General features: G+C 43.0%; 1 protein-coding gene across 25 annotated transcripts in view; it reads right to left on the reverse strand.

Annotated features, from left to right (window-relative positions):
- Window positions 1–14,762, reverse strand: part of MICAL3 (microtubule associated monooxygenase, calponin and LIM domain containing 3) — a 165,062-nt gene that overhangs the window by 26,738 nt on the left and 123,562 nt on the right. For 14 of the 25 annotated variants that reach the window (XM_079304036.1, XM_079304037.1, XM_079304034.1 and 11 more), the window contains 8 exons: window positions 14,140–14,229; window positions 10,971–11,108; window positions 8,818–8,880; window positions 6,004–6,108; window positions 5,317–5,454; window positions 4,885–4,976; window positions 2,071–3,946; window positions 1,073–1,167 (listed from right to left, as the gene is read on the reverse strand). In XM_079304036.1, the coding sequence (XP_079160162.1) occupies window positions 1,073–1,167; window positions 2,071–3,946; window positions 4,885–4,976; window positions 5,317–5,454; window positions 6,004–6,108; window positions 8,818–8,880; window positions 10,971–11,108; window positions 14,140–14,229 (2,597 nt within the window). The remainder of the gene's footprint in view (window positions 1–1,072; window positions 1,168–2,070; window positions 3,947–4,884; window positions 4,977–5,316; window positions 5,455–6,003; window positions 6,109–8,817; window positions 8,881–10,970; window positions 11,109–14,139; window positions 14,230–14,762) is intronic. The other 11 variants (XM_079304035.1, XM_079304048.1, XM_079304042.1 and 8 more) reach the window with 6 other exon arrangements.

Consider the following 14,762-nt stretch of genomic DNA (forward strand, 5'->3'; position numbering starts at 1 on the left):
TACTTAGGACAGTAAGGAGGGTGCACAGCAAGCTCCCTACCCTGGACTTCAGGAGAGCAGACTTTGGCTTCTTCATGGATCTGCTTAGTGGAGTGGAATGGGTTAAAGCCCTGGAAAGATGGTTAACATTGAAGGAATGCTTCCTCCAAACTCAGAGGCAACCATCCTAACAAAGAGCAAGTCAGGCAAAAGTGCTGGGAGGTCTGTGTGGGTGAACAAGGGGCTCCTGAACCAACTCAAACAGAAAAAGGAAGTCTACAGAGGGCAGAAGCAAGGGCAGGTAGCCTGGGTGGAATACAGAGAAATTCTCCAAGCAGCCAGGGATCAGGTTAGGAGAGCTAAGGCCCTGACAGAATTAAATCTGCTCAGGGACATCAATGGTAACAAGGAAAGTTTCTGGAGGCTTGTCAGTGATAAAGGAAGATTGGGAAAAACATGGGCCCTCTCCAGAAGGAAACTAGAAACCTGGTTATCCAGGATATGGAAAAGGCTGAGGTACTCTAACTTGGCCTTGATTTTCACCAGCAAGTGGCTCCAGCCACACCATCCCAGTTGCAGAAGGGGCTGGGAGAATGAAGAACTGCCTGTGTAGGAGAAAGTCACACTTGAGAACATCTAAGGGACCCACAGGTGCACAAGTTCTGAGGGAACTGGCAGAGAAAGGGCCTAGGCCACTATCCATCATATTTGAAAAGCTGTGGCAGTCTGGTGGAATCCCCACCGACTAGAAAAGGGAAAACAAAATCCTATTTTTAAAAAGGGGAAAAAGGAGAGTACAGGCCAGTCCATCTCCCTTTAGTGCCCAATAAAGTAATGGGACAGTGAGACAATGGATCCTTCTTCTAACAGCAGTAGAGAGTAGCTTGTAATCATGAAAATAAGTGAAACCATCTTATTTTACATAGGAGAGTCAGCCAATTTACAGGAAAACCTGTTCCATGGGAGAAAAACAACAACATTAATCATCTAAGTTCCTGCATGGGACAAATATTCACCATCTAAGTTGCTGATGTGATTCTCTGTGATCTGCATGGTGCTAGATTGATCCAGAGAGCATTTCCCACCCACGTACCTCTCGTTTGGATTTCTGGGAGGAGCGTTCCAGAATATCATCACTGGAGAGGTCGGAGTCCTCTGAGAAACTCAGGTGCTGACGGAGCTGTAAATCTGCCAAGTGGGGAATAAAAATGGCAAGTTAGAGAAGTGGCAACAATTCTGTCTGCAAACTCTCCAGAGCTCAGCTGTAGGCTGGTTGATTGAGCACCAAAGTACTCAGTCCTTTTATGTCATGTCAGTTGTTTTGCCTGAAAGGCATCAAAGAAGACCTGCTCCACAAAATGACCAGCAGGAGTTTGAGCTGTTCTAAGAGAGCATCACTTTCTTTGAATGCTGTTAGAAATGATGGTCATGGCTCTCTTTTTGTGCTCTATCAATGCTCTTAGCATTGGAATGACAGCAGCTGGCTCTACTTTGGCTGTTTGTACAATGCCAGAGAATTGTAACATGTTTGCTTTCAATCCTATTTATGGGTACTTACTTTACTGTACCCTAAGTTGTAATTTAACATCTCTGCCTGCAACTGGTGGGCATGTGAAAGATTTACAGGAGGTTACCAAATCCCTCCTTCAGATCAGCAGAGAGACAGACACATGATTACTGAAAACAGGAATAATAGCATTTCTGCTGCCTTAAGCTTCCATGGAGTCAGATGGAAAGAAAGAAAATACATGAGCCAAAGAAAAGATGAAGATCAGATTAAAAGAAGGGATGATATGTCACAAATTCCAACAAATAATGCTTATTTTCTCAAATCTAAGACATAAAACAGATGTGCCTTGTACATATTCAGAGTTAAGCTTTTAGTTAGGGTTCCATTTTTTTTAATGGATTCTGTCAATATACAGGCACACAAATCTAGTCCCTAGCACTTACCCTGCTCTGCCTATCTGACCCTGGAGAGTAACAGCATTCAGCACAGCAGCTGAATGATAAAGCAAACCAAAACTGTTTTCAAGGATACCTTGGAAAAGTAGGAAAAGTGCACTGGGCAGAGGCACTTATCTGTTATACCTGCAGCTGTAATCAGTGGAGAGGGTTTGTGCTTGCCAGAATCCACAGTGGCATTACTTGAGGGAGTACTTGGGCAGGATTTCTCATCAGCCTTTTTCTTCTTGTCTTTCTTATAGCCAGAGAAAACAGATTTCCATAACGACCTAGGCTTTGTTGCTTCCTCTGTCCCACCACTGGATTTGTCAGAAAGTCTGGTATCATTTTTGGATTTCTTCTCCTTTTTGTTCTTACGAGGGGAGAAGAGGGAACTTCTTTTCTTACTTTTCCCACTGGAGCCTTCTGAAGAGCTGACAGACCCTTCAGGTCCAGCCATATCAGCAAGAGGAGTGGAATACTTCTCAGTAGCAGAATTATGTTTTTGTGCAGATCCCTCTGCTAATTTCAAGGCCAAATGCTTTGGAGAGTCATAAAACAACTCTTTGGTCTTCAAGGGCATAGAAGATGCCTTTCGTGCCCTTGTGGCCCCAGCAGCAGCAGCAGCAGCCATCTCCATATCTTTCATCTTACTTAGCTGTTTAGCCATGGCATCACGTAGTGCTGGGCTCTTGACAGACTTCTCTCTGGCTCTCATTCTTTCTTCAGCCAGCTCCTTGGCCTCCACAGAGATGTCAGGGAACACTCTCTTCTTGTGGTGAACCCCTCCTTCCACCGAAGGTGGACCACCATTTTCTTTGACCAAGGGCAAAATCTGTGGTTTCTCAGGCCTTGGTCTGCTGGTAGGAGGCGTGAAGAACTTCTCATGAAGGCTTGAGTCCTCTGTCCTGTCATCATAGGTGTCTTCTACATCATCAGCAAACGGAATCTCATCCACGCTCTCCGCGAACGATTTCCGCACGTCGTCTCTCCTGGCTGGGGGGGACTCCTTGGCAGGAGGGGCTGGCTCCTGGTGTCTGGGAGCAGGAGGTGTTGATGCTGGTGTTGGAGGTGACCTGGCTTCAAGCTCATTCTGCCACAGTGCCTGGTACCTCTTCCTACGCAGCGTGGCTGGCTCCTCGTTCTGAGGAGGTGGTGGGGGCGGGCTCGATGGAGGAGTCAGCATGGTGGAGTCAGAAGTGTTGAAGCTCTGGCTGGCCATAGTTCTCATGTTAGATGAGCTCTCCTGAAGGCCAAGCCCAGAGCTGCTGGATACATCTCCCCGCACTTCACTGGGAATCTTGAGCTCTTTTTCTGAGGGAGACTTGGGAGTGAGCAGAGAAATCTGCTCATTTTCTAACTTGGATAGTCCCTGTCTTCTTGGGGCAGGCTGGGGTTTCACAGGATGGATCCTTTCATCCTCTGAAATATTCCTGCTGTTGAAAGCCTTCTGAGGAGTTGTCTCCAGAGCAGACACAGTGAAGCTGCTCTCTGAGTGTTTGTTTCTGTCCACGGGGGTGAGCCCTAAGCTCCTCCTGATTTCAGCACTCTTCATCCAGAACTCTTCCACCAGGCTGCTCCGTTTCAGGGCTTCTTCTGCAGCAGTAGGGCTCCTCAGTTTTTCCACCTCACCATCCTGGCCCCTGAGGGCCAGTTTGGCTAAAGGAGTAGATGTTAAGGCTGGGACAGGTTGGAAACACACTGGAGGCTCCACTGGGGATGGGATGGATGTTTCAGCAGAAGGCAAAGGCTGGGAACAGATAGGTGTTTGGGCAGATGCTGGGGATGAGGGCAGTGCTGGAGCTCCTGGCTGAGACTCTGCCAGTGGTGGGGGTGCAATGGCTTCTGGTGATGCAACTGGCTGGGACAACACTGGAGATGGTGGTACCAAAGGGCTCTTAACTTTCCTGTCTTTGGGAATTTCATCCTTTGGTCTTTCCTCAAGAATGAAAGGCTCAGGAAAAAAGCGTGGCTCTGGAGATTTTATTGCACGGCGTACTTCAGCCAGGGGATCTTCTACATTCTACAGAAAAATGAAAAAGGGGAGGATTAGCAATCACTGGGCACATGGGAATACAATTCCTTTTCTTTTTTCTTTTTTTTTTTTTCTTTTAACAAAGCTAGAAATAAAGGAAACCATCCACATATCAAAATACTAATTTAATGTCCAAAAGTCTGCCTGCTAAACATTAACTGTGTCTGATAGAATCATTAGGTGGCCATCAAAAAAAACAACTTTATTTTAATAGAAAGTGAATGTTATCAGCAATTGCTGTCAGCAAACGAGACTCAGCCCATTGTACAGTAAACTGGTCTTTAAAAAAACGAAACCAAACACAAAAAAAATCCCACCCTGAAATATTTGGAAAGGAAATTTGAATTGAACATTTTAACATTTATGTACATTATGAAGATTGAACATTTATGTACTTCCAGCTCTTAAGTTCTTACACACTGCAGTACACTTGCAAGCTGCCTCCCAGGGCTGACAACATGACAGTACAACACTGACATGCCTCAGTTCCTTAAGCTGAACTATGCTGAACCCTGGAATAAAGAAGCAGTGCTTTGGTTACTAATGTAATTTTCAACTGGAACTGTATAAGCATATAAAGGATAGCCAGACCAGGCTAAACAAGAAACACTTTACTTATGGCTCCCCACATTTATCACATATACCCGTGGTGAACTGCTCACCTCAATTAAAATACCCTGTATAATTCTGCCTGGGGCTCTAATAGAGCCACTACACTCTGAAGATAGGAAAGAAAGATAACACACATTGTATTTTAAGCCTAATCAAGTCAGATCTCAAGATTAACATAAGCATTAGAGACATGAAAGGAGGAGAGCCCACTGCAGTCAGCCCCCATTAGTTTATTCAACAAACTTTTTTATTGAACTACAGTCTAAGTTGAACTATGGTGCTAAGTTGAAAATGTCAAAGACTCCCTTTCTTACCTCTGCTTGTTTTGCTTTGGGACTAGCAGCTGGAGACAGAGGAAGAACACTGTCACTAGAAGGCTGGATAGGGATTGATGGCTTGCATGGATCTAGGGAAAGGAAAAATGTTCCAAAAATACATAAATCATTAACAGTCTACATTTTTTAATGTTACACACAGCAAGCAGCAACAAATTTCTCACCTTTTTTTCAAATTTTAGATTGATCATCCAGAACACAACAAAAATTTTTACATGTCCAAAATGGTACAAGCTTTTTAATAACAACTTTAAAAAAAATTAGTTAGAAGGGTTCTCACATTTTATCAAGCTGCAATTAATGGATTCAGAACATTCTTAAAATGTTAATGCAAGCGCAGAGTTTGCCAGTGAGAGTAGTGAAGAGAGTCTTATCTCATCTCAAAAGAAATTAGCATTATTGAGTGATTACCTTCTGTCACACTGTGAGAAGCACTTTCTGCTTCTTCTTCTTCTTCATCTTCTTCATCCTCAGAGACTTTCACTTCTGGCCTTTCCACACCACCCTGGCACAAGCGAAACTCCGCTTCTGCATCAGATGCGATGTCGTCTGGTCATGGATGGAAAATAAAAGAATTTGGATATAAGTCCATCAGGACATAATACTTTCATAACCTGAACACTTAAATGGTCACTCCATTTTTTGGTGTGATAATTAGTCATTTAAGCAGTAAATGTAAGCAGTAAATGATTGGACTGTTAGTACAAAGAGTTATTAAATCAGTAACTGAAGTCCTGCCTTATCAGTTCTCTGGAAAGTTTTCCATGCTTTCTGCCATATGCAGTTAATTTTACAATAGCACGGGAAGGATTCTGACAGTATTATGGAATATTTTCACAAATTTAATTCTATTTCTGTTATTCATCAGGATCAGTATTGAATACAGACACAAGACATGTGGTGAGAGGACATGAGAAATTCATTACATAATCCAGGACATTGAGGTTCTTCTCTTTCTTTTCGTCCCTCTCAAATATTTGAGACAAACTCCCACACCTCTAAAAATAAGACCAGGTTTAAGTAACCTCATGCAAAGTGTTCATTGCCAATACATTCTGTTCACACAACAGGTTTAAAGACTGCACAGTGGTACCCTACCATCATCCAGCTCTGCACCCGTGTCTCCCTCTTCACCTGCCTGCCCTTCTGTGTCTGCAGGCTCTGTGCCCAGCTCATCCTCCACATTATCCTCCTCACATGGAGCTAGAATATATTCAAATATTGAGGAAAAAAAGAAAAGAAAACAAACACTACACAGTGAAAAAGTTCTACATTGAACTGTACCAACAGGTTATACTGGAGATGTTTACCAACTACTGTCAAAAGAAGAAACCCTGAAATGTGTCACCTGGAGAGACATCTATGGAGAAGTGACACTTCCAGACTCAGTAAATCAAGGAATGCCTGCCCTTGGGGAGTCTCCAGGACATTTGCAGTAAAAGCTGCCAGGGCTTTTCTGAGCAACAGGTGTAATGAAAAATTAAAGAGAAGGGAACTGTGAGGACATCAAACCAGAAAAAAGGTTACTGTTCTTCCAGGAAGATTTTGTTTTTTTCTTTACCACAACAGAACAGTTACCACCCCTGATAGGATGTGTGTATTAGCACAAAACTGAAACCTCACAATTTACCAAGACTGTTCATCTTGAAATGGAAACTGGCCTTGAGGGTAAGTCAGAGTCTAGGTATAGGACTGACCATTATTACACTTGGAAAGAGCTTAACTCTGTGCAGCTACATCAGTCTTTGGTAATAAAGTCTAAGAAAATGCATATGCTGTATAAGCAACTAGTGCACAAATTGAGATACTGTAATGCAATAAAAATTATATATATAACACCTTTTTCTGTTATGTATCATTAATTGAGACACTTTTAAGCAGTTCAAATTACATCTTTAAAACATTGTTTTCATTTTTCATTTACAGACTACAATTTGATTTGCTGGGTCAAAATGAAGAAGAGATTGTTGAATTTGTAACTCTGAAAACCATGACATCTGACACTTCTGCTTTTGACAGGATTTAAATACAGGAGGAGAGACAAGACCAATGTGTGGAGTATAAATCTCATTATTAAATGATGCTTTAAAAAAAACAACTGTGCAATTAATTATTTGCTGCCTTTTTTTTTTTTTTTTTTTTGCTTAAACATTTCCATTAAACATAATTTAAGTATTAAAATAAACTTGAGCACTTCCAGTTCCTGATCATTTTTATTTGCTAGTGACCATGTGGCTCTTGGAATTATTTATGTCATTGCATTGCTAATTAAGACAATCTTGAAAACAAACTAACCCTCCCTAAAATTAAGGTCTTGCAGCCACTCCTTTAAAACAGGTTTTTGCTTATTTAAAAGACAGCCTTCAGCAGGTGGTTTGTCTTCTTCCTTCAACCTGAGAATTTCCTTTTTGGCATGCTCTGTAGTATTATTCAGACAGACAAATGTATGGATTAGTTTAATTTCTGTCAGCTACCATGGAAAGGTAATTCCACTCATGTACTGGCCTATTCCTTTACATCAGAGGATTATCAAATCCAGACCCTTACTGATGTCAAGCATAGGAAAACTGAATCATGTGGCAAAGGCTGGACTTCCCACAGGAGCATTTATAAATCTACTGAAGGAAACCAAACTATGGTCCAGACTGATTGTTGCTTAGGTATGCAACAGCTTATGTTATTTTGAAAATGATAATGTAATGGAATGGCTTTATGTTAACAGCAAATATGAGTAATCTTAATCAAAATCTTGCAAAAAATATGACTGATGTTAAGAATATCTGAATCCACTATGTATGTGTGAGTCATCAGATCCACAAACCATGAATGGATTTGACATAGAGATTGTATTGGAAAGAGAGGAGAAAATCAGGTTTTAGATACAAAAAACTCAATGGACGATTACAGATGCATCAATAAGTAACAACTTGGTGCAAGGGTGGATCCCATTCTGAGGGACACAGGAAGCTTGCAGGTGGCTGGTTATATGATGCATATACTGTGCATATACACATATGCAGTTAGGATAAGGAGCAAGAGGCCAGAAGCTGTCACACAATAACTCAGAAGTTACACACTACAGCAGCCAGAAACTGGGATCAGCACTTGGTTCATATTAGCTGGCAGCTGTGAGCAGCCTGCATCGTGTGCAGGCACCTTGTAAACACTGCTGACTTGCCAAAGCAGCAGCAGAAGCAAAGTTTTAAAGGCAAGCTGGCTGTTCTGGTGTGCCAAAGCAACTCAGCTGTAGATCAACTACCTAGCACAGACTGCTCCACTAATTTAGACACCTTCACAGCTTTACACAACTCCCTCACTGTCATCCCAGAATCTCCAGGCTCAGTTTGTAACAGAGATTAGGGAACCATGCAAAAAAACATCAGCTGAGCTCTGCCATCCTTCAACATCCCTGAGGCTTTCCTGAATACTGTGAACACAGGTCAATAGAGATTGAACAACCTAAAGATCTTAGCTTGGACTTATTCTTCTTTCCTCTTTTCTTCACCACATCACTAGTTTGCAGTTGCTACACTGAAGTGCAATTGCTTTGAGCTCTCTCTGTCACTTAACCTTTCAGCTGCGAGAAAGCCCCACGTTCTCTAAGGGCTGGGGGAAGAAAATCTGAGCCCATCTTCAGCTTACAGAGCACATGGAAGTGCCCAGCAGGATCCCTGCTCCATCCCTGCAGCACCCAGGGTAAGCTGTCCTTGGCCTGCCCTCGGGGGGCTGTGATGAGTGTGGGTTCATGCAGAAGGGGCTGCCTGAGCAAGGCGCACATGCACACTCCCCTTCCCCCCATGCAGTAGCGACAGGGCTGTAAGTTCCAGGGTTAAAGTACCAGCTCAGCTGCTGAAGGCATGGAGAAGAGAAGGGTTATTGTGCATTGGAATACATAGAACATCACCAAACTACCTCCAGGGACAGTCTCCAGCCACGCCTGTACTGCCTCATGGCGTACGGAGGGAAGGTCGGATGCTGAATTTAAAAAACAATAAATTGTAAGAAGTCACAATTAGACCATCAATCAGTGTCTAAAACAGAAGAGTGATAGAGGGAAATTTTTCAGTAGCAAACACAGGAATAAAACCTATGAAATTTCAAACAGCTGATTCCAGGCTTGAGAATTAAATTGAGGTAACACACAAATGCCAAGAGCCTCATCTTCCTTTGGGATCTGCAATGTCAGAGGAAATGTGTGACACAGTGAGAAGAACACCACATCTGACCAGCAGGCTGCTGCTACCCTGCTCCCCTTGGAACTTTGCAGAGGAGAGAGAGAAGGAAGAGCTAAGCAATGGGAGGGGGGTCCCAGGTGTCCCAGGACCCGTGCTGCCCAGCAGAAGAAGAGCTCCCAAAGCAGAATGAGAGGCACTCCTGGGAACTGTGGCACTGTCCCAGGCTGTCACATCAATCCTTATCACTGCTACAATGGGCTCCCCAAAAACCTGGGATCCCACAATAAAACTCCTTAGCCAGGAACAATGTGTCTATTGAGCTCAGGTTGAAAACTTACAGTATATCCACAAACAGCCTTTTAGATGCCCAAAGTGCTGATAACACCTGCACACGCCTCTACCATATGACAGAGCAACAGAAGCAGCTAATCTTATATCAAGATAGTCCTAGGTTGGCCCAGTTTCAGGGGACAGAAAGGAAATACTGACTCCTTTCCCAAATGAATTTGGAAAGATCACAAAATCAATTTTTTGCTGGCAAGGGTAATAGTACCCCACAGAAAAGTAAGGACTATAAAATACAAATTCAAATAAAAATTTGGAAACTAGAGTGACACAGATTTTCAAGCAGAAGCATAAGTAACCGTAATTGTTGTAAACTTAAACTCTGTTAACATATTTTACTAAATGCTTTAAAATATTAATAAACCACTCTAGCAATACTGAAATTTACAGCCAGTAGAACACAGCCTATTTCTTAGCTGCAATGGGAACAAAAATACCCTTCTCTTATTTGTAGAGAGCTGATTTCACACCAGAAAATCCCAGTGCATTCTTCAAACTGCAAATGTAAGTACAGCAAAACTGATCTAGAATTGTGTATCAAGCTAGACCAGGATTTGAACAGCCCTTATACCAAACATTTAACTGTAAGGAAAAGAGAATTATCTGAAATAGAACAGTATAAAGTATCATGAGGTAGAGCACCAGATGTATAACCAGTTTCCTTTTTTCTGTGAAAGACACCCCTTCTCACAGCAGATACACTCCCTCTACAATTCTGTCCCCAGGGTTGCAGAGAGAAGACCACTGCTCATCAGCTGCACGGTGAACTTTTATTTAAGCCCACACACAAAGCACTTATGACATACTTACCTTTAAGACATGCTGCAACATAACCTAAAAGGAGGTCAGCAGGGACTGCTGGAAGGTGTTCACATGAGATCTAGACTATCAGCATTTCCCTGTCCAAAGTTTCCCTTTGAGCAACTGACAACTTGCAAAGGTCACATCTCACATTAGAGGTAGATATGCTGTCAAATCTTAAACACAGGAAGTCAAACCCCCACTGGCCAGATTTGCAAAGCCCTTTGACTCTCATCATTCCCTGCTAATACCAGATGCAGTTACACACTTGGAAAAGAAGCACCAGAGAAATTTGCTCAATACAGAAGCTGACCCTGTTCAATTTCTGCCCTAGTAGATACACAACACAGCCCCTCAGCTCTCCCTAAAGAGTGTAGACTCCTCACTGCCACAAAAATCACAAGACTGCTGCTATTAGCATCCCCAATCAGTTACAGAGGGCTGATTGCCAGCACTAACAAATCATGTGTGTTAAGAAAAAAATGCTATGGAGTTAAAGCAGGCAGACAAATAGGTCAGAAGTCACAAGGTCACAGAGCTGAGAAAGCAGCAATTTTAAACAGACACCTGACCTGCAAAGCAAAATGTTTAACCAAGTGTAATTTCAGTGCAATTTGAAAGCAGTTCCTTTCAATCACTGCTGCCCCTGCTGAAGTCACTGCTCTTGAAGGGCGCAGAAGCAACAGAGTTAAACAGCTGCAACTGGATCCAAGAACTGACAGTGTGGGCTTGGGGGAAGATTACCTCTGGAGGTGGAGGACTTTGATGCTGAGACCATCTTTTCCTCCTCCTCTTTCTCACGGATGTGTGTCCAGTGCACATCTGCCAGGATCTCCAGAGGATCAACCGGATTTACAATCTGCTGCAGCCTAAGGTTTCCAGCTAGCAGGGGGAGGGCATGGCATAACAGGTTGTAGGCAGGGTGTATGAAGGGCAGGGAGGAAAAGATGGGAGAACAGTGGAAAGGAAAGGTAGCACATCATAAGAAAGGAAATAAGAAGAGAAAATATTATTGGCCAAGGTCAGTTTGCAAGACAGACAGAAAAAGCTCAGCACTGTGTGCGCACGCATCCACCAGTCTCAGAGCACTCCTCAACCTCCCATCAAAGCTGAGTAACACCATTCCAAAGGCAGAGGGATGCTATTAAAACATCATCAGACATCTTTAGACATCATGTCTATTGCAAGAAGCTTCTCTGGAATGAAGGACATTTTCTGGGTGTCCAGCAGTATGTGGTATGGAAATACCAATTTAGCAGAAGTTTCCAGCTCCTTCAGCCCATTCGTTATGATTATTGCCAAAGATGTCTTGCTGTTAAAGGTGATGCACCAAGACAAAAGGTTTCTCATTCCCTGCTATTGGGTTAGGCACTTCTTTCTAGGCTGGGTACACATTTTGTGAATTAAATAATATGGTGGATCTGAGAGTTTCACATGTGTATGTGTGTATGCACACATGCTAATTTTAACACCTAAAACACCACTTTGTTTACTCCTGGCTCTTTTGTACTGACTTGTTTAAGAGAGGATTTTTTTTCTGAAGGATAGCAACATTTTGGTTGTGACTTAACACTCCCCAGAAGGGAATTCCTGTCATACAAATTATTGTGTTTAAGAGAAATTGCATTACTCCTCAATTACCTGCCTACACAAAGCTCAGCTACTTATGGGGTGTCAAAGAGAACAATGGGCATCTAAAGCAATTGATGAGCTTGTTTAACTTCTGCAAAACACCTGCCTTGGGAGCACTTAGTCTGAGGTATTAAATTTATAGACCCTGTCCCTGCTGCTGTCTGCTCTGGTTCTGCAACTCAGGCTTCATTTATCCATTACAAAATAACCAGTTCTGCAGGGGACAGGTGTTCACCTGTACATTGTCTGCAGGAGTGGTCTTCAAAAGCAAATGTCTTAACCTCAAAAGGAAAGTGCCCACTTACTTTATAAAGTAGCAAGTCAATTTTCACAATAACTGAATTACCACTGCGTGGGGCAAAGCACTGTTGCAGCAGTTTAGAACCTCAACAGCAATTAGAGTTTCATCTGGTGCTCTACTGTTTGAAGGAAACAAGACACATTAGCAGCACTTAGAGCTTGTGCTCATTATTTCCTGCTGCCTCATTTTAACAAGTTCCTCTCTCCCAGCCATGTTTTCCCCAGACATGACAAAGTGTTTGGGCTTTCTCTTTCAGGAATGACTATGTGTGAGATTTGGCATTCAAACCACAGAAGAAACAGGCAGAAGGAACTGCAGGAAGGACAGAATCAGCAGATGGTCATTAAAGGGGAAGGGGCTCAGAGGCACAAACTCAAATGCAGAGCAGGATTCACAATGTAGCCAAGTATTCTGCAGCTTTATGTCTGTGTTGCCTCACCAGAGGGTTTTTGTACCAATGAGCACACCATGGGCTAGCAGAGGCACTGCCCATCCTGCAGGGACAGGAGCCTGGGCTGCTCCCTGAACCAAAGCACTCGCATGCAGGCCCCAGGATGAGTCGAGTTAGCGTTTGCACTGCCACACAAACTTTTGTGTTAACAGGTTTAGGTTTGCCAGCAATGGCTGAGAAGTACAGAGCCACTCAGCAAGGCTTGGAAAGAGCAGGTCCCACATGATCTGCATGTTTTCAAGTGGATTGCTCTGGGATTTAGACCTCTGTAACACACACCTTTAGTTTCTCCACAAGCTTCTGGACAGCCTGTCTATCCCTCTCACCTCTTCCAATAAATAATGAGCAGCACAGCCAGACATGAAGGGCTGCTGCTTGGCTCAGAGGCAAACCTAACACTTCTTCAAGGTCTAAGTGTTTGAGAATTTCAAACAACACCTGGCACAGCCTTTTCTCAGGACTGCCTGCTAAGCTTTGCAGGAAGCTGAACATAAATTGCACTTAGATTTGGATTGGTAGCTTTCCTCCATTTCCACTGTAGCACCCATCAGCACTTTATAAGCTGTGGCCAGGCTCAGTGTTTTCACTTTATTGAAGTAAAGAGCCACCTGCAAACCAAATCCTTAAGAGTCAGGGCTGAAGCACCCTAGAACTCCAACAGGGAAAACTTCTTCAGTTATGCCCTTCAGCCACCTTACTAATACTTCTCATTCTTATCACAGAAAAGTTAAATGGCAAAAAAGAATAATGCTTCTTCCTTTTTTTTTTTTCTGTCTTGGAGAAAAACAAAATAAAGTCAGAAGCAGAGTTGTTATTACAACCACAAACTGTAAAATATGCAGTTTGACAACTGTATATTCCCCCTTACATGCAGGGAGGAACTTGGATTTCCCTCTTATATATTCTGGCTCTAATGAACCACACTGAGGGAATAAGGGATTAACAAGATATTAGGACCAAGTGTTACAAAAAAAACAACTATCAAAAATAAACTACAAGAGAATGCATGTGGAAAATGACACAACCAGTTAGATTTGAATGTCTGATTAATTTTATGACCATTACATAACTGTTTGAAGAATCTTGAGGGACTGCTGTTGCTTGATTAGTTTCCTTCCAGACTCTCCCCACAGACAGACACACATAGAGGACAACAAAAAAAGCAGATTTGCTGACACAAGCAGTCTAAAGGCAGTACTTTTGATGTGTCCCATGTGTCTGAGATAATGCACAGGTGCAAGCAGAGAACAAATCTATACTCCTTATTACCTGGAAGTCACTGTTCATGCAAATTACAGTGGCAAATTGTCCGGGTTTTCTAGAAATCCTGAGGTACTTGGCAGCTTTATCACCTTCCTAAAAATGACAGATCTGATTTACGACACTCGAACCAGGAGATCAACAACCATCAGATTTGAGGGAGCTGGTGACACAATTAAATAAAACACAGAAACTGCTCATGTGGGACCTGCTCTTTGAAACCTTCCCCACTCCTGGGGGGAAGTAGAAGGGAGACAGTGTTGGGGTACCTTTCAGTGTACCCGAGTCCTCTTCATCTGAGAGACGTTGGAGCCAGAGGCCTTGCTGCAGCTCTCTCTCCCAGGGGTTATACTCCCCCTCTACAGCAGAGGGAAGCACACAGCCACATTTAACACCAGACACGCCAGCACACACAAGCCATGGAGAGAGGGAGAGAGAGAAACAGAGAGGACAGATCAGAAAGAGAGACTGCCTGGAAATGCTGCAAGCCCCTGTACTCCTGCTGTACTCCAAGTGCCTGACAGGAAAACTGCTTGAAAGAAGCAACATCTGTCCAAGAACACCACTGCTCAGCAGACTGAACACACAACATGCATGTCACCATTCTTACAAAGGAGTCTTGATTTCCACAGACTTCACTCAGCTCCTACATTGAGGATGCAGCCAAGGAGTCTGCTGAGCTCATCAACAACACTGCCACTAAGACTCAAAACTGGACCCCTGCTTGCAGTAGGCAGCCAAAGACCTTTAGGAAAAAGCTCTTTGGAGTCTACAAGTCTCCTCAAAAAGGAAATGTGAGTATAAAGACAAAGACAAGAGCAGTGAGAAATTTGGCATGGTGGTGAAACACTGGAAACATGTCTATTCTGAGCACAAACTTTGCATTCTGATG

Source organism: Erithacus rubecula (assembly GCF_903797595.1).
Source record: "Erithacus rubecula genome assembly, chromosome: 4".
NCBI classification, from domain to species: Eukaryota; Metazoa; Chordata; class Aves; order Passeriformes; family Muscicapidae; genus Erithacus; species Erithacus rubecula.